This window comes from Melospiza melodia, chromosome 9 (assembly GCF_035770615.1).
Source record: "Melospiza melodia melodia isolate bMelMel2 chromosome 9, bMelMel2.pri, whole genome shotgun sequence".
Classification (NCBI taxonomy): domain Eukaryota; kingdom Metazoa; phylum Chordata; class Aves; order Passeriformes; family Passerellidae; genus Melospiza; species Melospiza melodia.
This window is the reverse complement of record NC_086202.1, coordinates 19,975,940-19,997,261: the sequence shown is the minus strand read 5'-3', so window position 1 is coordinate 19,997,261 and position 21,322 is coordinate 19,975,940. Positions and strand designations below refer to the sequence as shown.

General features: G+C 42.0%; 1 protein-coding gene across 50 annotated transcripts in view; it reads left to right on the top strand.

Moving 5' to 3' along the window:
- Window positions 1–21,322, top strand: part of SORBS1 (sorbin and SH3 domain containing 1) — a 158,191-nt gene that overhangs the window by 90,966 nt on the left and 45,903 nt on the right. For 23 of the 50 annotated variants that reach the window (XM_063163693.1, XM_063163695.1, XM_063163696.1 and 20 more), the window contains 10 exons: window positions 4,010–4,065; window positions 4,902–4,967; window positions 6,920–7,015; window positions 9,985–10,104; window positions 11,598–11,624; window positions 11,796–11,911; window positions 14,129–14,926; window positions 15,497–15,868; window positions 18,818–18,959; window positions 21,168–21,197. In XM_063163693.1, coding sequence (XP_063019763.1) covers window positions 4,056–4,065; window positions 4,902–4,967; window positions 6,920–7,015; window positions 9,985–10,104; window positions 11,598–11,624; window positions 11,796–11,911; window positions 14,129–14,926; window positions 15,497–15,868; window positions 18,818–18,959; window positions 21,168–21,197 — 1,777 coding nt within the window. In that variant the 5' untranslated portion in view covers window positions 4,010–4,055. Of the gene's footprint in view, window positions 1–3,195; window positions 3,355–4,009; window positions 4,066–4,901; window positions 4,968–6,919; window positions 7,016–9,984; window positions 10,105–11,597; window positions 11,625–11,795; window positions 11,912–14,128; window positions 14,927–15,496; window positions 15,869–18,817; window positions 18,960–21,167; window positions 21,198–21,322 lie in introns of all 50 variants that reach the window. The other 27 variants (XM_063163716.1, XM_063163729.1, XM_063163719.1 and 24 more) reach the window with 12 other exon arrangements.

Genomic DNA, 21,322 nt, shown 5'->3' with positions numbered 1-21,322 from the left:
GAGCTGTCAGTAATAACAAGGGAAGAAAGGAAGTTACTTTTCCCCACACTCACATTAGACCACCAAAAATAACGACTGCCCACAACTCTTAGCTGAGATACCAGTGACCTAAGAGCATGTGTCCTTGCTCAGAACTATTAATGAGCTGTTTGTTACCCCTGCCTTTGTAGGGGAAGTATTCAAACCTTTAGAGCATGTGAGATAATCCAGACAGGCTGTACAGAAGTGGTTGCCACTTATCTGCATTCCTCCTAAATAGGCTTCTGAACATGCTGCTCTCTTTTCCACACCAAGTAGGGAAGGAACTGCAGCCTTGGAGAAATGTGTTGGGGGTGAAAGGGAGGAAGGAAAAGTTAAACATCTGTCTAGAGGTAGGACTGACCTGACAAGGAGTTGGTGGATGTTATATATGGACATTGGCATGTGCAGGGTTACAGCTGCTGGTTTATGCCCTGAGGAATTCATTACCTTTCATTGTGTTTTGCATGTGTACAGCTTTGAAGCCCTTGTTGCTATGTCTGTTGTTTCAGGAAAGGCACTAATTCCAGGCTGGCAAGGACACACTGGTTAGCTGGTTGGAGCAGGGAGCTGAAAGGAGACATGTAGGGGTTTTGCTTTAGAGTACTTTTTCTTTTTTTCTTTGCCTGATCTGGCAATAGGGAGTTCACAGTTTTTAACACTGACATGAAGGACCTCATTCTTGGTTCCCTTTGAAACACTCCCTTCTGAAGTATTGCGGTGCATACTGTGTGTGTCTGCAGGAACAGCTTTGCCATGTCTACAGAAAGTTCTTGAGGGAAACTGGGAGCAGCAAATGATTCCAGACCCACCTGTTTCCAGGGACAGCCTGTCTGCCCAGCCTGTCAGGGACTAGTCTACCTAAGGATGTACCATCCAAACGTCCATAGCACCCTGGCTTACAGCATGTGCCTTCCCAGCTGGTACGGGCCAGTACTTGGCTGCACCGGCGCCATGGAGCCAGATGTGTTACCTGGCTGGACTGTCCATCTGATGCCAAGAGCAGCCCTAGGACTGGGATAGGCCTAATAGCACTTCAGTTTGTGCTTTGGATCAAGTATGTGGCAGACATGTAGAATAACTCTGTAGCCCTGATGCAATAAAGTGCCACAGCATTCCTCAACTCCAAACATGCACTGTCATTTTGTCAATTAAACCGCAGTTATTTCTACTTGCATGCAGCAGATCTGTGTGCAGATTCTCAGCTGATCAAAATCAGCTTTTAAATGGAGTTTCTGGAGTTAGACCAATGCAGGGACTCAGGATTGGTTACTCTCAGCCTGAGCATGCTGAATCCATTCTGTGTATGGGAACTCGCACTAAGCACAGGTTTGAGTGCTTGAAGGAAGCTGATTAGTTTCACAGTAAGTGAACACTGGATGCTTGTTATTTTAATTGAATTCCATAATTGCTAGTAAGTGTGGGGATATGTGGAAAAGTAATTTTTCCAGATCCAATCTAGATCTAATGGGTTTGTACACATCTTCCATTTAATTTTAGCAATCTTCTTTAATTATTGCTTTGGTTTTTTCCTCAAATCACTTGTTTGTAAAAGGTAATTTAATCTATTAATGCTAAATAGTTATGCTTCTTTTTGGTGTGATTTTTTTCCTAAATGCTTTTCTTAATGCAGTGAAGGTCAGTGCTTTGCACTGTAAGCAATGTCAAGACTTGAATCAAAAAGATATGATTGAAATCAGAGTTTTATGGCAGTTGTGATGTCACTGTTTCCAAACAAATGAGACATTTTAAAAGGGTGAAGCATGTGGACATGAGTTTAATTGCTCCCTGTTGTGGGAGGGGAAGTGTTGCTGTGGCATTGCAGCAGCAGTGGACCCTGCCTTTGCCCAGACATTATAGCCAGTAAATCCTCTTTCCTCCCCTGAAAAGGTAATATATTGAATTATTTTTCCCCACCCCTTTTTAATCTTGCATACCAGAGGAAATCATTACAACCTCTTGGGGATGCTTGGAGTGGAAGAAATTCTGTGCTGACTTGCATGAAGCCCATGGGGAAGGCCAGTGCTGAGTTAAAACACCTGGGTATCAGCAACCTCTCAGCTTCAAAGAGAGATTGTTCCTAAAGATGAGATGAGATTCACTGCAGTGTTGCCCCTTCTTGTGCTTCTCTCCTGGCCCATGGAATGACTGGTATTTATCCCAGTGAGTTTAATATGTATCATTTTTCTATGGGTAGAAAAGCACAGTGTTGCTACAAATCTCCTTAAGCAGGATAACATAATTTTAGACTGCTTCTTTTTGAGTTGCTTGAACTAAGGCATCTTTCTGGAATGCAAACATACAGAGATCAGAAGGACCATTATTACTAAGTATGTTTGTCCACATTTTCAGGCTGTGTCAACCATTACTATTTCAGGGACTCACTTCTAATATGAAATGGTAGAAATAAAAAGCAGATACTGTAAGGGCAGGCAAAATCAGGCAGCCTTTCTAGTTGGACTCAGTTTTTGTTGTTGGCTGATTTTATACTGTACCCCCCACTTTACATTGTATTTTTCTGGGACCAACTTGGAGCTAGGCTGAATCCTGCTGAGGATTCATGAACCCACAATGTATATCTTATGTGGGTATTTTAGTGAAGGAAATACTTAAACAATTAAGTGTTGGCAGCTATTCCTAGGGTGGCTTGCTGGGGAGCCCAGATATTGTCTCATTTTATAGTCTCATCTGTTACTTTTCTTGCTTGTTGGGTTTTCTTTCCTTTTGAGTGTCTGTTGAACATGCTCATTATATTCTGGCTGGCATGAAACAAATGCTGGTTAAGAAAGGAGATGCTTGAGGCAGGAGAACAAATTCAATTCCCTGAAGGGAATTTTCATCTCTTACAATGTTCCACTGCTGCCTCCAATTCATGTAAAAGGAAAAGTATTTCCAACTCTGTTGTTTGGTTTCTTGTTTCGCCAAGCAATTTTCCCTTTACTCCTCAGTTTGGGCTTCTTGTATTTGCATGATTTTGTGATTTCAGATGCATATTTCTATTGGTGTCACGAAAGCCATTAATTGTCTGGAGCTGCACTTGATCTCACTTTGTTTGGGGCTAACTTTTTGGTGGGGGGAGAGGCGGAGATTGGAACACAAAATTAAAGGACTTAATTCAACCTAGGACCTTTAGAGAGTTGAGCAATCTTGTCAAACACACTTTTTTTTTTTTTTTAGAAATGCTCTGTGGCTATTCTAACCACCAGTCAGTGACATTGAAACCTGTTTGCTGCAGGTATCAGATCCCCAGACGAGTGAGGACAGATAGGTCTCACAATTGTCCTCGACAGATTGGCATCGCCATGAAAAGTGACTTTTTCTACTGATCCCCATCTGGTACTTTTTCTCTTGGGTTGACAATTTCACTGCCTTTGATAACAGGAGAATTAAAGCTTCCAGCTTTCACCTTTCACTTACTGGAGTCTGATGCTGGAAATATCAGCAATACTGCACAGCTGGAAATGACTGGTGCAGAAGTTATAATATGCATTTTAACAAGTGTATCTCTTCTGTATTGTTATATCTTTCAAAGGAGAGACTAGCTTTGATATGAGCAGCAGATTGCCTTGAAATATGGAAAAGCTCTAATTTGGGGGTTTTAGTTTAAAGCTTTTAGTGTCACTTTGATTTTGTAAAATTCTCTCAAAAGGTGATGCACAGTTTATATCTTAGAAACCAGTCAGACTTGAACTTTGCCCTTTATAGACTCTTAGACTTAAATTACTATCTTTCAATTTCACATGAAGATTAGTCTTAAAGTCTGGGAGCAGTGCTTGTATTGGATAGAAATAATCTTTAATTTATGATAATTATCAGCAAAAAAAAAAATATATGGTGCTTGACATGAATCCACTTGGCATTTGAAAGTAATTTTTTATAAGATACTATGACTGTTACCTTGACTCTTGTGGTGAATGTTCAGCATTGTGTCCAGGGCTGTCTGGACAGACATGAAACATAATGTAATCATTCTGCCTTTCACTCTAAACAGACGTAAACAAAATCCAGAAGTAGAAAAGGCAAGTCCCTCTGCCACAATGAGCTCTGGTAAGTCTGTGTTGTTTTCTACTTGCACTCTTTGGTGTTCCTTTCTGTTACTAGTAATATTCCTGTTTGTTTCTGATGCAATTATTCACATTTGTTATTTGAATTTTGGCCCAAAAAGTAGCTAGAAGCATCTTGAACTGGAGTAGGTCCTGTAGCTTATTTCAGTGTGGAATATAAGAATTCAAAATTATTGATAACCTGAAAAAATCATCTGAATTTGATATATTTTAGTAGAGATGAAAACAGTTTGACATATGGATAGAAAAAAAATCAGCTGTTCAAAGAAAAACAAGGCACTGGGAAATGCAAGCTGCTTGGAAAGAGGAAAACTTCTGGGCTTGTCTGGGTAACAGACTAAAACAGGGTGAAAAATAAAGCAGATGCCAGACTTGAAGAGAGATCTGTAAGATCTGTAGAATGATATTCCCACTTAATTTTAGCATCTTAGCAAGTCTCAGCTGGGGTATCATGTCCTGGTTTTGGCACAACATTTTGAAAAAAATGTGAACTATTTGAAAGGAGTCCAGAAAAACATGACCTGGGAATTCAGTGTAAGCACTGAAAAGTGTACAGGCTGGTAAGCACTGGAACAGGTTGCATTAGGGTGGTGCTGGCAGTTTGTAAGAACACATTAGGCAAACATTTGTCAGGAGTGACAGAGGTAGATTTGTTTCATTCATATTCAGAAACAGGGCTTTAGATGAGCTTTGGAGCGTCTTTCTAGCAGTGTCTCCTGTGTTTCCCTGAATTTACATGAGCCAGTTTTATTCTAGCCAGCCGAAGACCTTGTAGACTTGCAAAAATCTTTACTGAAAACCACTGCATTTGTCTTATAGAACATGAAGAAATTGATGTTGCAAAAACTGTTGTCAATGGGCTGAGCAGCAATGGACAAGAAAAAGGTGGGTGAAGATCTCCAGAGACACCTCCAGAGCTCCTCCCGCATGTCAGCTGCTGATGTGCTTGATTTTCCCGGAAATTCACTGCAGCGGGGGCTTCCAAATTCAGTTCACTTGGCGACTGACACAAGAAAAGTCTTGTACTGCACCGTGCTAGTAACAGCAGCATTTCTTAGCTCAACAAGTGTTCTTTGTCTCTTTAAAGTGGCAGGCTGGCCTTGGCTCTTTGTATATTTTTAGTGCTGTGTTAAGGAAAGCTGTACACTACTTGTGAGCACCTGCGAATCGGTGTCTTAGTGAGTTGAGACAGCATGGGTGTGTGGTGCCTGTCTGTGAGCTGTGTTAACTTCAGGGAGAAGTGAAGGTTTAAGTTTGGGATTAAACAGCAGGAACTAACCATTTAAGTGATGAAAAAAATCTAAACAAACCAGTCTTCATGTTAACATCAGCGGGTTTGCAGTGTGCTTTATAGCATTCAGTTTTATGGAGTGACTGTGTCTGTTTTGGCAGGGTGAAAGTATGTGGGTATGGACTGATTTTCTGTTGGTTTAATTTCCTTTCTTTTCCTTTGATGCCTTTTTATAGCGGTTAGTATTTTGACTGCATTGTGGATGGATGAATTCAGTCAGTTTCAAAGCAGAACAGAATCAAGATTGTTTCCTAAGCCACAGGCTGTTTGATTTGGGTTCTCTTGTATTCACAGGGTCTCTGCTCAGGAAGAAATGTGGAAAAAGGGATTGATTTGGCTTCCTCTTTTATAAAAAAAAAATTAAACAAACCTATCAAATTAAATACTAATAATTTTATGAGTTTTGAAAAAATTCTGTTAGGCTCTTTGCCCAGGCTTTTGATGCTTGAGACCCCTTTTCTAGGTTGTGAAATCTGTGCTCTCCAGTTTTGCCGCGTATCAGAAAGATCTGCCACAAGAGGGGGCGTACACACCACCCTGATGTCAATGTCTGCCTCAAAGCTGGCCCGCTGCTCAGTGTTAGTCTGTAAAGTATTAGAGATGTGACTCCTCTTGCTCCTGATTTTACAAGCATGAGATGGCATGGAATATGACGAGACATTTAACATTTTCCAGAAAATACATGCAGGAGACAGGTTCTATAGAAGAAAATCCTGGCTCTGCAGAATCAAGAACATTACTCAAATTATGCTGGTAGAGTCATGATATACAAGATGTTTACCTTGGCAGCTCCTGTTGAGCTTCACCTGTGAATAGTACTTTTTCACAATGACCCCTCTTTGTACCCATTGGTTTGAACAGTTTTGTAACAATTGCTAGAATTTTGCATAGTGGTCTGTGTGGTTTTCCCCAATGTTACCACATATAGTATAATTAGTGTGCTAGCTAATGAAGTCAAGTAGAAATCTCTTCAATTTACTGTTTATATGGATGGATTTTTTTTTTAATAGCTATGGGACCTTTTTCAAGATTACTTTACTTCCTTCTGTTGTTGAACTTGTAAAAAATGAGCCATGAAATTCAGAATTAATGTAATGTGGCTAGTTTAATGTTCTTCTCTCGGCCTTTCAGTACTTGGTTTGTTTTTTTCACTTTATTATGTTTTTGTTGAACCATATTAATGTTTTACTTAACATTTTTATTTTTGCATGTAGTGTACTTCAGTTAAATGATTACACTAAAATTTTTTGGTGGCTTCTAAAAACTAATGCTTCCAGATTCTTTTTGCCTGCAGCATAGTGGCAGTCAGCATTAGTTAGTTAGTCCATTCAGTAAGCAGTTCTGTATGCTGCATAAAACAGACACATCCTGAATTAGGGAGAATGAAGGGATATTTTTAACAGTTGCATCATTGCTCTCTAGACTGCTTTTGTATTTGAAATTTCCTGCTATTGTGTCTCCGAGTACATTAGAAAATTTTGTGGCATGCTTCCCAAGCTCTGTTCTTTCCTTTTTGGATGTGCCATTTACACTTTTGTGTTTGCAGCTGTTGACGTCCCTTTATGTACACGTTCTATTTCTGCCGTTAAAATAATCCCTGTGAAGAAAGTGAAAAGTTCTCCTCACCTAGTGCTGCCTACAGGTATCTTCTTTCCTCCCCTGCCATGCCTTAGTTAGCCATCATTGTCTCTCTCCCTTTATCATTGTCTCTCTGCTCCACCCACATGCTTTGGCTAATTCTCAGCTTCATGCTCCTCTCACTCCTCCCAGAGCTGCAGATTTCATTGGTAGGTAATGCAGTTAGCTCTTGTGACACAATACACTGTTCTCAATTATGCTGCTCTTCTGCAGACCTAATTGTGTCTGCTTGAATCTGGGATCATTGTAAGCTCTTCTACTAATGCTCGATTATGAAAAATATTGTTACTATTATTATAGACTCATTTTGAACCAAACTCCTGAAGAACCAAAGAATGTTTCCTGCATATCTTTGGTTTTTATGAAAACAAATGGTTCAAGCATAGTTCAACATGGGTGGTATGGTTTTGTTTTTCTGTACATGCACGGAATTTAATCCACATGTGAATGAGTAAGGATGTTAGGCTGTCACCCTCTCCCCAAGAGCATGCTTCCCTACTAGAAGTACAAGACTATGCTTGTACTTTGCTGGACAGTCAGACTAGTGTAGCTGATACTGCTTGTCTCTCCTAATCTGTCACACATGTGCTTTGTTGGACTAGTACAGTGCTAATGTTCTGTTTATTACTAGCTGCTGGATTTTTATACTGAGCAATTCAGATTCTTGTTTTCTGTCATTTTTGAGGGAATACATCATTACAGACATTTGTTTTCATCTCCCAAGGTGAGATAGTCTGGCAAGATTTTATTTCCATATATTTTCAAAGCATTTAATCTTCTTTTTTAAATTCAGAACATTTTTTTTCTGACTCTTATTCTTTTGGTTCAGTATACAGGTTTAATCTGTTGTATGGAAAATTTAAAAAAAAAAAAAATTAATTCCCAAATTTGATTCTCCTCCAGTGTGATGAAGATACTGTTTTGGCATGTCATATGTGTTGACCTCTGCTTCTATTTCTCTCCAGTGCCTGTGAAGCAAATGTAGGCATGGGGTTGTAGGAGGACAGCTACCCTGCACTCTTTGGGGATGTTTATATCAGGCCCAGTGACTCCCAACATTGTGTCCATGCTTTGCAGTTACAGCACTCTTAAAATTGGATTCTTGGAGCTTAAACCTTTGTCCTTGGTTTGAAAGTGAGTCCATAGAGTCCTTGGGCTCTGTGTTGTGATAGCCAGAACTGCACTCTTGGGCAAAAGGAATCCTGACCCCACCTGAATCATGCAAAAATCAGTCAGAGAAGTCAACTTCTTTTTCACCAGGAATGTGAGTGACCTTAAGCTGTGATCAGCTGTGGTATATTTAAGGATGAAACACCTTTTGATGTGTCTGGGTAGATAGTCTTTCCCCTCACAGAGGCTGCCTCAATTCTGCCTCAGTTAGCTAAGGCCTGAACTATAGGAAAGCATCCTCTGATTTCTTACTCCATCCTTTTTATAGTCCTAAGTATGGATCTAAAACTGTGTTTTTTTGAAATCCCTAAAGCATTGGAAGCCTATGTAAGGGCTTCAACAGTGGAGCTTCCAGAACAGAGGGCTCTCAGTGGGAGCCCGGAGTCTGGCATTCATTGAGTTTCTCCTCTTACTGCCGTTGTTCATCTGGCATACTGATGTTTCCCCATATTGTGGCCTCACTGGCTGTGGTTTGCATGGTTTGCAACCTTAGCCAAGGTGTTACCACGGGCTCTAGGAATTGTACTGGTGTGGGTTTGGTGGGGCAGTGCCTTGCTGAAATCAGCCAGGGAATACTGATATGCACAAGTGTGGGCTGTTGTCTGGACAATAAACAACAGCCTTTGCCCCCTCTCTCCAGTGTGAAGGCATCATTTTTGTTATAATAGCAGTTCCTGGAGAAGAGCTGCATCCTTCCCCATGCAGAGATAAAAGGATCCTCAACCCATAGAAATAGAAATTACTGTGTTGTCACTTGTGTAATGCAGCATGCACTCAGTACCTCTTCACACTCCCTGTGCAGTCATGGTAGGGCTGGTGCCTCTGTGGAGGTAAGTGAAGTCTGATGGCAGCTGCAGGGTCACTAATAGTGCATGAGAAGAGGAGGTGATGTGTTTGTCTATGGAAATAGCCTAGAGAAAAAAGACACTTTTCAGGCTTACGATTTCCAGAGATACCTTAAAGGAAACAACTCTCCAGAAAGATGTTAAGTAGGAGGAGAAAGAGAAGTAGCTTTGAAGGACTGGTTTGTTATTACTTAATAGGAGGACAGGAGGAGAAAACCCAGATCATGGACTGAAATACACAAAGGTAAGCCTGCACAGAAGTTGTGCTGAATTGTGCCTCGGCAAGGATGCTGGCATGATCTGGTATCTGATCATGATCACAGCTTGATCTGAATAGGCATGTGTTAAATCTCCTACTTTCTGGGATTTGGGTTCCTGTGTCAGAGGCTGAAACACTGTAATGAAGTGGGGAGATGGCAGGAAGGTGACTTGCAGTGCCTTGCCTTTAGATCGAATTCAGCATCGTTAGAAGATTTTATCTTCCAGTGGTCAAAAGTTTAAGGTTGTTTTTTTTTTCCTGTTTCAGTCCTCCACAAAAGGCATTTTTAAGCTTTGGCACACAAAGTTTGTGCATTATGTCACTGGGACATCCCTATAGAAGTGCTACAGGCGTAATGGAAGACTGTCCTTGCTAGCACAGTATCTCTGTAAAAAGTAGAACAAATAGAGCAAATGGCCCTGTGACCTTTGGTTCAAACACTCCTCTTTCCCCCCTCCCTCTTAGCTCTGTTGCACCAACTCAGAACTTAACTGCTGCATTCATCAATTACATGAATATAAAACTGCTTTGATTTCTCAATGCTTTAAATACAGAGCTAATCTTCATCTGCACAAACATTACTAGATTGATTCACCTGGAGGCAGCCATGCTAAAATTACTCTGGCACTCTGATGGCTCCTGATAGCTTTGCATCATCCCTTTCTATGTGTTTGTTCTGTGCATGTGCATTTCCTGTAGAAATGGATCCCACAAAAGTCTGCAGTGGAAAAGGAGCTGTAACTCTCCGGGCAACTCCATCCTATGAAGGGAATCGGAATGTCACTTCACCATGTCCTCAGGATGCTGAGCAACCTGAAAGTAAGTGGTGGAAGGTTAACTAACATCTATTACTCACAGTAACCTCAAGACAGGTCAGTCCAGGATCTTGGGCTTACTTTATAATTATATGCTTTAAAGCCCAGAATTCCATAGCATAGTTGGAAACCTCTTGCAAGGACCAGACCAGTAGAGAGAGTGACTCCTAGTGCCGGTTTCATGACTGCTCAATCATTGACTAAAGTTTGTCAGGAGCACCAAAAAGTGCTCTCAGTTCTTTTCTTTCTTCCCCTCCCCCCCCCCCACTGCTCCCAGGGCAGTCTGTGTCATGTCTTTTTACCCCAGGCATGAGGAGGAACAGAAGGAAGCTGAGAAGTGCTGCTGCCCCTGCAGCATTCAGCTGGGTTGTCAGGGAAGCAGGCAAAGTGTCCCCCAGCCGGACAGTGTTGCTACAGAGCTCTGCTGCCTTTCAATAGCAGATGTGTAATTACTTAATTGTGGGAGACAGGCACAGCATAGCAAACCTGGCCAGTGTCGTGGGGCTGGCAAAGAGGATGAACTCCCAAAGGCAAGATGCCGTTAAAGGGGAGGGGGTAAAACGTGCTCCTGAAAGCAAAGCATACATTGTTTCTGACTCTATTGTTGGAGAAAGGGCAATTCCATTAATTCCAGCCCTAAGTGCCACTTTCTGGTCTGTCTTCTCCTGTTCTGCTCCACCCATGACCTATCCTCTTTTTATGCTTGCCTTTCTCTCTTTCTTCACTCCTACCCCCTACTGTTGCCTCTCTTCTTTCTGTTGATGGCTTCATAAATTTCCAACAGCTTGAATGGCAATGGGTCCATTACTATGGAAATCAGTTCATTAATACTTCTTTTGCTGACTCTCTCAATTGCTTTATGAAATGTACTTTGGAGCTGGAAGAGCTTTGTGCATATCACTTAAACAGCAAAATGGGTACAGGGTGGGGAGGACCCCAGTGAGAAGCAGATAAATATGTGATGAGACCGCTGCAGGGACTGGCTTGTAAAGTGATGTTGTATCTTATTACACCCTACATGCACTTAGTCTGCAAAACTTGGTCTGTTTGTTGGTCCTCCGTTATCTCAATCACATATAGTGATATTGTTAAGGATAGCTATGTCTTCATAATCTGAATACAGAGTCCCTACATTTCCAGTAATTTGTGGTGTCTGGATGTCAAGCTGCAGCTTTAGAAAGTAGATAGCTGGGCAGCCTTTTTGCCTCTGAAATAAGAATGTCAATGAACAATTGTTTCTTCATTGCTCTGAATGAATTGCCTTGTGTTTACAAAGGTCAGAAACAAGGAGGACATCATGTTTAGGGCTGGTCTCTATGGTAATTACACAGCCCTGTCAGAAAGCATTTTATGTGTGAAATGAAGTAGCTTGACTCTTGACTTCAATTGGTACATGTTTTCTGGAAATGTAATGGTTTCTTTTTTCCCCCTTTCTTTTCCTCTATGCCTATCCTCCACCCCCACCTCCTCTGTCCCTCCTTTCTGTGAAACACTTAGGTCTGGAGCCAGAAAACTCAGAAACAGGTATAAACATTGGCTGCTTCTGTTGTTACTTCCGTTGCTTATTGGAATTATTTCTTGTTGCCTGGGGGGAAAAAAGAAAGGGGGGGAGGGGAAGGAAGAAAAGCGTCCCCTCCTTTCACTTATCCTACAACTGGAGGGAATCTGTGATCTGAGTTTTCTTTCCCCTCGCAGATGATTGGAAGTCGTCGTCTCACTCTGATGCCAATGGGGATGCCCAGCCATCTTCTCTGGCTGCCAAGGGTTATAGGAGTGTGCGTCCAAACCTCTCTGCAGAGAGCAAGCCACAGGTAAGCCTTTCTTCTGTGACCCTGAGGTGATCATCTGGGTTCAAGCACTGAATTCATGATCAGGAGTCCTGGGCTGAACTCCAAACTTGACTGCAGATGGGTAAGTTGCTGTGCCTCAGCTTTTTCTGCCTTTGAAATGGGGGCAGCACCGATGTCAGCAAAGTGTTGTGGAGCTCATGTATTCAGGCACACCACAGTGTTTCCTCAGTGGATGAAGGAGGAGGACAACGCTATTTGCAAGAAAAAAGGTGAAGTAACCGTCTGTAATTATTTTGTATTTTATGCTGGTTTATTTCCTAGAAATTGCTGCAGGCTGAATTCAGAGTTGCATCCTACATTAAAAATAAAATATTAGGGAAATGCCTTTCAGTTTTTACACTGTAACGGACAGAAGCCAACAAGGGAAAGGTTATTTGTATGTGAAGGTAAATCATTGAAGTCAGTCTGCTGAGAAAAGTGCAATGCCATCTTTTTTTTTTTTTTTTTTTTTTGGGGGGTGCTCAGAAGCAGTCTGGAAGCTGGTAAGGAAACCCTTCATTAGAAACTGGATTCTTGTGTGAAACAGAGTCCCTTTAAAGCCCAGTGCTCTATCAGTGTGGCTGCTCCTCATCATCAAGGTCCCTTTAGCAATGCTATAGACTAGGTACTGTAAGTGAAAGTGGGAGAAGGAACAGCTCCAATGAAGGTGTGGGAAGGAGCGGCACCCTAAAGAGAGACCCATTTCTGCTCAATACTTAGAGCTGTCCTGTAGCCCTTTCCTGGTCTTGTTGATGAACAGAGTGAGCACTGGTGTACATAATACTTGTCACAGCAGTCTCAAGAACTACTGTTCAAACTGAGCTGAAATAGAAGTTCTAAAAGGAATGAACCTATTCAGAGGCAGAAGCCTTTTAGAACAGCCCTAACCAACCCACTTCTTCACTCCCTTATGCTTCAGGAAAAAGGTGGGAGGGGCAGAGAGGGAACATGAGGACAGCAGATTTTGGAACAGCACCTGTAATTTTATGAAACTTTTCTACATCTATATCCATATAACAAGAATAGGTACTTGCCACAACTTGTCATATATGGATGACTTTTAAAGGATGTCTCTTTCCAGATTTATATGTTGCAAGCTGTTAAGGCATCTTCGTTCTCTGGTTTTGACTTTTTAACAGTGGTTTAGGCAGCCTTTGCCCATAAAGGTATGACAGTGGGGTGTTTGTAAAACCTACTTTCACAGTCTCCAAAGGGTTAATTTGCAAAGATCCAGGGAGCTGTTGTTCACCAGGTGGGTATTCTCTTCATTCCAGTAGATCTTTGTTTTCAGCTACTAGCAAAAAAGTAATAAATAAAATGAAACCTCTGTATTGTTATTTTTATCTCAAAACAGTTTGGCTTTCAGAAAAAATTCACTGTAATTGGAGATGCAGTAGGCAGATGATTTTGAGTTAGCAAGCTATATGTTACCAAGTACCAAAACCAGTAAAGCTTTTCTTATTATTTAGTAGAAGCAGGATTTCTCTCTTGGTGGTCTTGATTCTGAAGGCAAATTCTGATGATCTCAGTTCCTTAAAAAACTGTAATTTTTCTGGTCTTCCTGAAAGCTTTTTCAGGATGGAAAAATCCTAAAGAGAATTGAAGAGCTGGCCTTTAGAATGAAGAAATATTCACTTTTTATTTAGCCAGCTATAGTAGGCTATAGCACTCACTTGATGTCTGCTTTCATTCGCATTGGCAATATTCATTTTTCAGCAGTGCACTTAACATGCAGAGATGGCCTAGAACTCTGAATTTGGTTTTGCAGTTCAAATGTCCCCAGTGCTGGGAAGTGTTTAGTTATGCAAGCATGAAACTGAATTTAGTTAGCCATGATGTTAAATCTTGACTGAGGCTTTCCTGGGGCATGGTGAGTGTAGCTGTGCAGGCCTCTGGAAACAACACAGTAGTGAGAATTATTGAGAGCAGAGAGAGAAACACGTAGGCAGAGACTTGAGGGCTGGGTTAAGTTTGTGTGCTGCAGTGAGCTGTGCTGAGAAAGAATGTGTGGGACGATGGATGTGAGTGAGTGGCCTTCCAGATACTGTATTTGCTTTTTATTCTTGCTGTATTAAAACCTGCTTAACCCAAGTCTAATGATCAAATTCGTTCTGAGAATTTAATTTTTTTCCTTCCTTTTTCCTTTCATTTGATGCTGCTTCCTCTCTCCTTCCTACCTTCTTGACTCTGCCTGATCAGGCTCCTCCCCGTCCTCCTCTTCCCAAAGAGGAAAGCTTTGCATGGCGCCCTCGCACTGACACTAAAGCGACCAACCTGTTGCCAGTGCCCATCATGGACTGTGTGTACCTGAATGCACCCAAGCCTTACTCACAGCGTGCGTCACCAAACACCAGTGCACGCTGTTATTTGTCATCACCTACCCCCTACGGGGCTGTCCCCATAGGGAAGCAAGGCTTGCCAGCAGGGTGTTCTCCCTCTTCAGGCCCCAAAGATGAGGTGCATGCTGGGCAGCCACTCTTGGAAAGTCACTCCTCATCAGGTGCATCATCCATACAACTCAACCCTGTCAGGGCAGATCCCAGTAGTAAGGCTGGAATGAATTCCAGTCATGAGACGAAGGCGGATAAAAAGGTCAGCAAACTATATGTAGCTTGTTTATCTAACAGCACTTGCTCAGGCGCATCTCAAAATTCCACTGGCACCACACATGACCCAGCCAGCACCAGTTTGGGCGCTGAGCTCACTGAGGCACCAGCCACCAACATTGTTCCCTCTGTAACAGACACTGAAAAGTCTCTTCCTGCTGCTCCTCCTCCTCCTATTCCTCCCAGGCCGTACTTTTACATTGTCCTCAGCAAAGACGCAGTTAGTTATGGTGCAGGCCAGCCCTCCCGGACTCAGCCATCACCTCCGCAAGCTGTGAGGGACAGAGTGCTAGAGCCCCAGAGCACAGCTGCTACAGAGGACAGGATGAGAAAAGAGCCTTACCTTACTCAGCAGCGACAGCCACCATACAAGGCAATGGGACGCAGCATGGTACATGTTTTCTCCATAACCTTGTTTTCTTTCAGCTGAGCAAACAGTTCTTTAATTCGTTACAATGTTCCCTTAATGCTTTATTCCCCTCCTACCTTAATTTCTCAGCACTTGTTGTGCTGCCCTGAGTCTTGTGGTCTTTTACTTGATAATATTTAACACATATGTGTCCCCCTCAATGTTGATCTGTGTGTCTGTGTGTGTGTGTGGTGTTTGTAGGGAGTTTGGTTGGACTGGCAAGGATCTTTCTATTTTAGGGACATGTAACAGAAACAAGCTCTGTAATGTATAATGGTTAGAGCTTCTCAAGTGATGGTGAATGCTGAGCTGTTCTTTGTTTGATTTAGCCTCACTACAAAGAACTGGAGAAGAGGGGTGGTGAGGGGGAATAAATATTTTTGTGAAAAAACATTGTGTTCATAGAGGCAGGGCTGCAAGCCTAAAGAAGTATGTCTCCTTAAGGAAAGATGATCTTTGTATCATTTTGGGTACATTCCTTGCATGGATATGGCTGCATTAGACTAAAGTAACAATCTCCCCCAGTGCATAACAACGCCTTGTTTCCAACAGGATGCCACTGCCACCACCTCAGCTCAGCCTGGAGTTATAGTAGTCCCCCTCCTTCAGGTTAATCCAGACAGACAGCAAGAAGGCAGCTCCAGCACTCCACCACCGCCTCTGGTTCCTTTCGGGCAAGGCTCCGTAATCCCTGCGATTGTTCCTCCTGGCTCACCCTTGACTTTTCCAACTCTTGACGATTTCATTCCCCCACATCTCCAGAGGGGCTCCCACCATAACCAAGCACCCTCCACATCTGGCACATTACCCTCTGTTTACCCGAAACTGCCATTCTTCTCATCACCACCTTCACTTGTCCCTCCAGTCACGGGGGCTTTGCACAAGGGCTTGAAGCCTGAAATCACTGGAGTCATCTCACATACAGTAAGCTTGCCAAGTACCCTCCTCGCCCTTTTCCTAAATTTGTATTCCTGGATTAAAATTACTTTCTCCTTGCAATACTAAACTTGAGGGAGGAGTGATGACTCACTCCCTGCCAGCAGCATGACAACTGAAACCGTGTTTGCGTCCTGTGCTAGTGCATGCAGTTTGCCTGCCTTGTGCAGCTTTGAACTTTCTTTTGACTTCTTGCAACATTTGACTGTCTCCCTTTGTGCCCATTCTGCTGGGTGATGTACACCTTAAAAATCTTCACAGGATCTACTCAGAGTAATGAATTCTGCATAAACTGAATAGCTGCAACTAACTGATCTTTTCAGGCTCTTTTTATAGCATCCTTAATTGTGTTTGAATAACATTTAAAGCAGCAACAGCAGGCCAGTTAAAGGTTAGGGCTAGGTTTCTGTTCCACTTGGAGCCACAAGACCATATGGTCTCCACACAAATCCCTGATAAAATCAGTGTAAGATTGCTGCCAGTATCCAGTGACCTACAAGTTGTAAGATCAGTTACTGTACTAAGAGTCCTCCAAGCATGGAGGCACTATGCAATAGATTAGACAGAGAGTATTTCTTCATTTGGCAATTGCTTGTCTTTGAAAATTGTTAATAATTCCGTCCACAAGAGTTAGAACTTGGACTTCACTGTGTTCTTCTTGAGTTAGATTTTGTTTCTCTTTAAGCTCACTCGCTTTTTTAAAAAGTCATTGAGGACAAGGAGGAAAAGTGTCTCTCAGTTAAAATTGCAAAAAGTACCTTCTTGTGCTGAAAGTCTTATGGCCACCTTTTATTTATGCTTGCTTGTGGGGACAAAGTAGAAGTTCAGCAGAAGCTTCATTCTCTCATGATGATACTTGCTCTGCCCTTGGACTCTATAGAGATCTAGCAAACAGGCACGTGGGCTGGGGGAAAGTAAAAAACAACCAAGGATGATCTTTTCAAAAGTTCTCATCTTTGGCCTTTCTATTTTTATTAAAATTGGTAGGGTTTTTATTGCAGAGAGCAATGAATGAAAGTTTGGATTTGGTGTTTTGGTTTTTGTTTGTTTGGTGTTCTTTGTTTGTTTGTGTTTTGTAGGAGTTTGTTGAGTGTTTTGTGGTTGTTTTTTTTTTTTTTTTAATGGAGTCTATCTGCAGATTCCAGAAAAAAAGCAATCAGGAGGCATCCAAATCACAGAGGAGCAGTGGAAATTTTGCTGTACCTGACTTTCTTGAGATGAGAGTTGAAACATTTTTGGACATGCTCTCTTCAGACATGTAGTCACCAAGCTGTTTTCCACAATGATTTAAATGGTCTTTGGTCTTTGTTCACCCTCTTTGGTGACTTCACTGGGGCTGCTGAGCCTATCCTGATCCAGCATCCCTCTTCTTTGGGGGATTTTTATTTGTATTTTAGTTATCAAAGTGAAGCTCAAAGCCAATTCTCACACTTTTCCCTGACTCTTCCTCCTTTTTGCTAATTGCATTGTTTGGAATATTATTGCAGTCAGCAAAGTGGAGCTGCCCTCTCTCTAGGGGACATCTGTTCCTGAAGACCATTGGTTCTTTTCTGTCCCCATGAAGCGTCTATGGCCTGACCAGCTGCTGCTCAAAGCAAGATCACCTTTATCCAACAGAATAAGATTGTTCTTCCTCCTTCCCCCTCCAGGCTGGAAAGGCTGTAGGTGCTTGCTCTGATTTTGGCCAGTTGTCACTATGATTTATCTTTGAGCTCTGGTGCCAGGCCTGACTTTGGCCCCTGTTCAGTCCCCTGCCTGATGCTGTAAGTCCTTTCATCTGATGCTGGTGTGAATGAAGGGCACTGACTTGCAGTTGCACTTAGCCAAAAAAGCTGGATGTAGGGATTTTTCTGGAGCAATATTCTGGGCATATTTAAGGCTTTTTTTAATAATGATGAAAATACCCTTGAATGCTCAGCTGATTTTACAGATCAGTGGCTTGCAGCATTGGAGTCCAGCCGTGGAGCAGCAGGAATTTGGTTTGCTGTCCCATATTCTCTTTGTTTGGATGCTCAGTCCCCATTAAGGGTAATTGTGTGTCCAAATTCCTTAAGAGGCTTTGAAAAATCTCAGTGTAAGCTGATGCACACACAGTCTTTAGTCATCATCCCTTCTTTATCTTAGCCACCTTACCACCACCAGAAGTCCAATATCCATGGACTGAGACTTTTCAAAGGTGAGCTAGGTTTCAAAGTCTCCCTGCAGACACTGCCTGTATTTCTACAGAGCAGCCAGAGCAGTGGTGATATCTATCATAGGTGGGTTTGAAATAAGCAGATAACGGAGCTGGATGCTTTAGGAGAGCAAGAGCAGCTGGCTATCTGTGCTCCAGCAGCAAATCCATCTTCCTTACTAGAGTCCTACTTGTGTACCCTCTGTCAGTTCTGGGGCCTTTTTATGTCATTACTTTAATCAGGTAGGTATCACATTGTCTCCTGAGTGACAGTGCTAACTTAATTCCTTAATTTGGACTTTTCTTACCAAACCAGCTGCAGTAATACTGTTTCATTCCAGAATTGCATGAGTTTTGCATGTCTGACTTGCTATGAAAGGAATACTCTTGGAACAAATGTTTGTGTGTGGATGTATTGGGGGAAAGATGTCTGCATCTTCCCCCCTCCCCAAACTAGATTTGCTCATTTCTGACACCTTGTGTTTGCTCCAAACTGTCTGCTAGATGAACTTAGTGCCCTCTTTTGGGGTTGGAGTTGTGAAACCCAACACCAAATAACTATAGTAGTGCCTTAGCAAACTAATTTCATTAACAATGAGCAGGATATGTACAAGGAGCAGGGTAATACTTGTGCTTATGCCTTTTATACTAAAATTTGCTGTGATTATGCTTCTCATTCAGCCTAAAATGTTCGGGTTTTTCACAGATTTTCCCAGTGTTGCACCACTGGCATGCTGCTAATCATGTGTTGCTCTTCTTTCCAGGACCCAGGTCCTGTGCTAAATGAAGTGCCCCAGCCTGGCACTGACTATCCAAGCTCCATCACTTCCATCAGCAAGTCTGCCTCTGCCTATCCTTCTACCACAATCGTCAATCCCACTATTGTCCTGTTGCAGCACAATCGAGGTAAGGAGACTTGCATAGAGATAATTTTGGCTTAAAATGACCAAACTGTTATGCTACAAGAAACTGGAGAATGTATGTGCTGTTGATAATTAGGTCCAGATTACTAAGAACTTGCTGCCATGATCTAGTTGAACAGTTAGAACATCGGCTGGACTAGATGATCTTATAGGTCTCTTCCAGTCTTGAAAATTCTGTGATTCTGTGAACCACCAAAGTTGCGTCAGAATAGTTTTGGTGACTGGAACATACAACAGGCAAGTGAATTTTTACTGGTTTTTCTGATTAAAACCTGTGGATCAGAAGCTCTTTGAGGCTGAGGAGAGGTTTCTAACTGGGCTGTGGACATATGAATAAGCTATTGCAAGGTAACAGCTGTCAGGTGTCTTGTCATGGTGGAAAGGGTTGTATGCTCCTGTATATCTGTCTGTAGAAACAAGGTAGCTTGTGGTAGCTTGAAAAGGTGATGTGCTACTTCTCAGCTACTGCAGTGTAAAGGCAGCTGTATTTTCTATTACTGTGGGAGAGATTTGACCTCTGAATTTGTAGCAGAATTTACTCAATAGTAAATAATCTACTTGCCCACAAGTTTGATCTTGGCAATTGTTTCCTCTGCCTGTAACTGGATCAACTCAAACTCATATTGCAGTAATCCTTGAGCTCTGGATTTGCAAATGAGCAAAACAGCCTCATTTGAGAACTCCCAGGAATCAACACCTTTCTCACACAAGCTGAATAGATAGTTCTATCTCTTTACCTCTGGATTTGGAGGGAAACTTTGCTCCTCCTTTTTAGTTCTCCTGATGGCTGGCATTACCACAGCTCCTCATTTCATTGTGCAGCACTAAAGACTGTAGCTTGTAACAGGGCACAGAGATGCAGTACAGTTTGTTTTGATTTCTAGTGGACTTGGGAAACTCCAGGAATCTAGCCACTGTTGCTGTGGCTTACCTTTTCTAAGGCTCAGAGTGCTGACCCCTGCTTTTACCCAGTGCATGTAGGGGTTTTCTTCCTGTGTGGGCAGCTATTGGGTGAACGTGATGTGTAGGAGTAGCTTGCCGTCAGTGGTCAGCAGAGCAGAGGGCTGAAGCTAAAGATACAAGTTCAGAGATATTGGTGGGAGAGCTACACTGAGGAGAAATACCAGTCTTTCTTGCTGAAATGATCCACTTAGTACAAATATGTGGTGAAGGTGGGTTCCTCTAGAAAACAGCACACACCTGGAGGTTTGTTACTATGGCAAACTTGCTTGGCAAGTGTTCTATGCCACCCCAAAGCACAGTTATTTCCTGTTCAGGCATTGCATGGCATGGTTTATCATAAATATATAACAGGTCTGTTTAATGTATTAAAGTTTTTTAATCTGTGCTCTAACAATATGAGCTTTCAAAACTGTTTGTGCTTTTTATGTCAGTAAATATTTTATTCTCTTCAAATGGCTTTCATGCTTTAAAGAAAAGAGTTAATTGCTAGGGAATAAAAAAAAAAAAACCAGAGAACAGAGTGCTAAGCATTCTTGTTTATTCCCCTGTGATTTGGGTAAGTAATTTGGAAATCCTTTTAGGAAGCACTAACTTTAGGGTGGTGAAACCTGCTGAGAGATACCACAGATACTCCAGTCTAGGAACTGGTTAATGAAAAGCCTCTAACCAAGGGGACTCTTTTAAGAACCAAAGCCTTCAAGCTGTGTCTGTGCACAAGTCATTGAATCTGTGGCTCAGTAATATGTGATGAGACCCAGCAAGCACCAACAATGACTTTATCCTTTCCTATATCCCTTTGAAATGCTACAGCAGTATTATTTCAAAATGTACTTTATGGTAATGGTAACAGAGTTACTTATCAAGTTGCTTGACTCTGTGAATTTTTACTGGTTTTCAAATCATCTCCTGTCCAATGTTTTTTTCTTTAAATATTCTGATGTTTATTCTTATGTTATGAAAAAAAAGAAAATTTAAATATAAGTGCTCTTTGCAAATGTATTGGTCACTGCATCATGAGATTTATGTTATCCCACGAGGCTGCTGTGTGGAGAACGGACCATGGGCTGTCACTTTGGCAGGGTATTTGAAAACAGATTCTCTGCAGCACCTGCTATCATTCTACAGTGTATTTCTTGCCTGTCAGAAATGCAGCACCAGAGCACTTGCTGTTTATGTCTCACACATTTGTCCTGTATTTCTTTTTGTTTTGTTTCTTCCTTTACCACAGAACAGCAAAAAAGGCTTAGTAGCCTGGCAGGTATGATGTGAAAGGTCTGCTACCCCCCAGCTGCTGCCTCTGCTGGAGCAAAGCTGCTGCTTTGATAGCTTGTGGGCTGCCTTTAGCAAACACACTGCCCAGGAACTGCAAAGAAATATACCAAA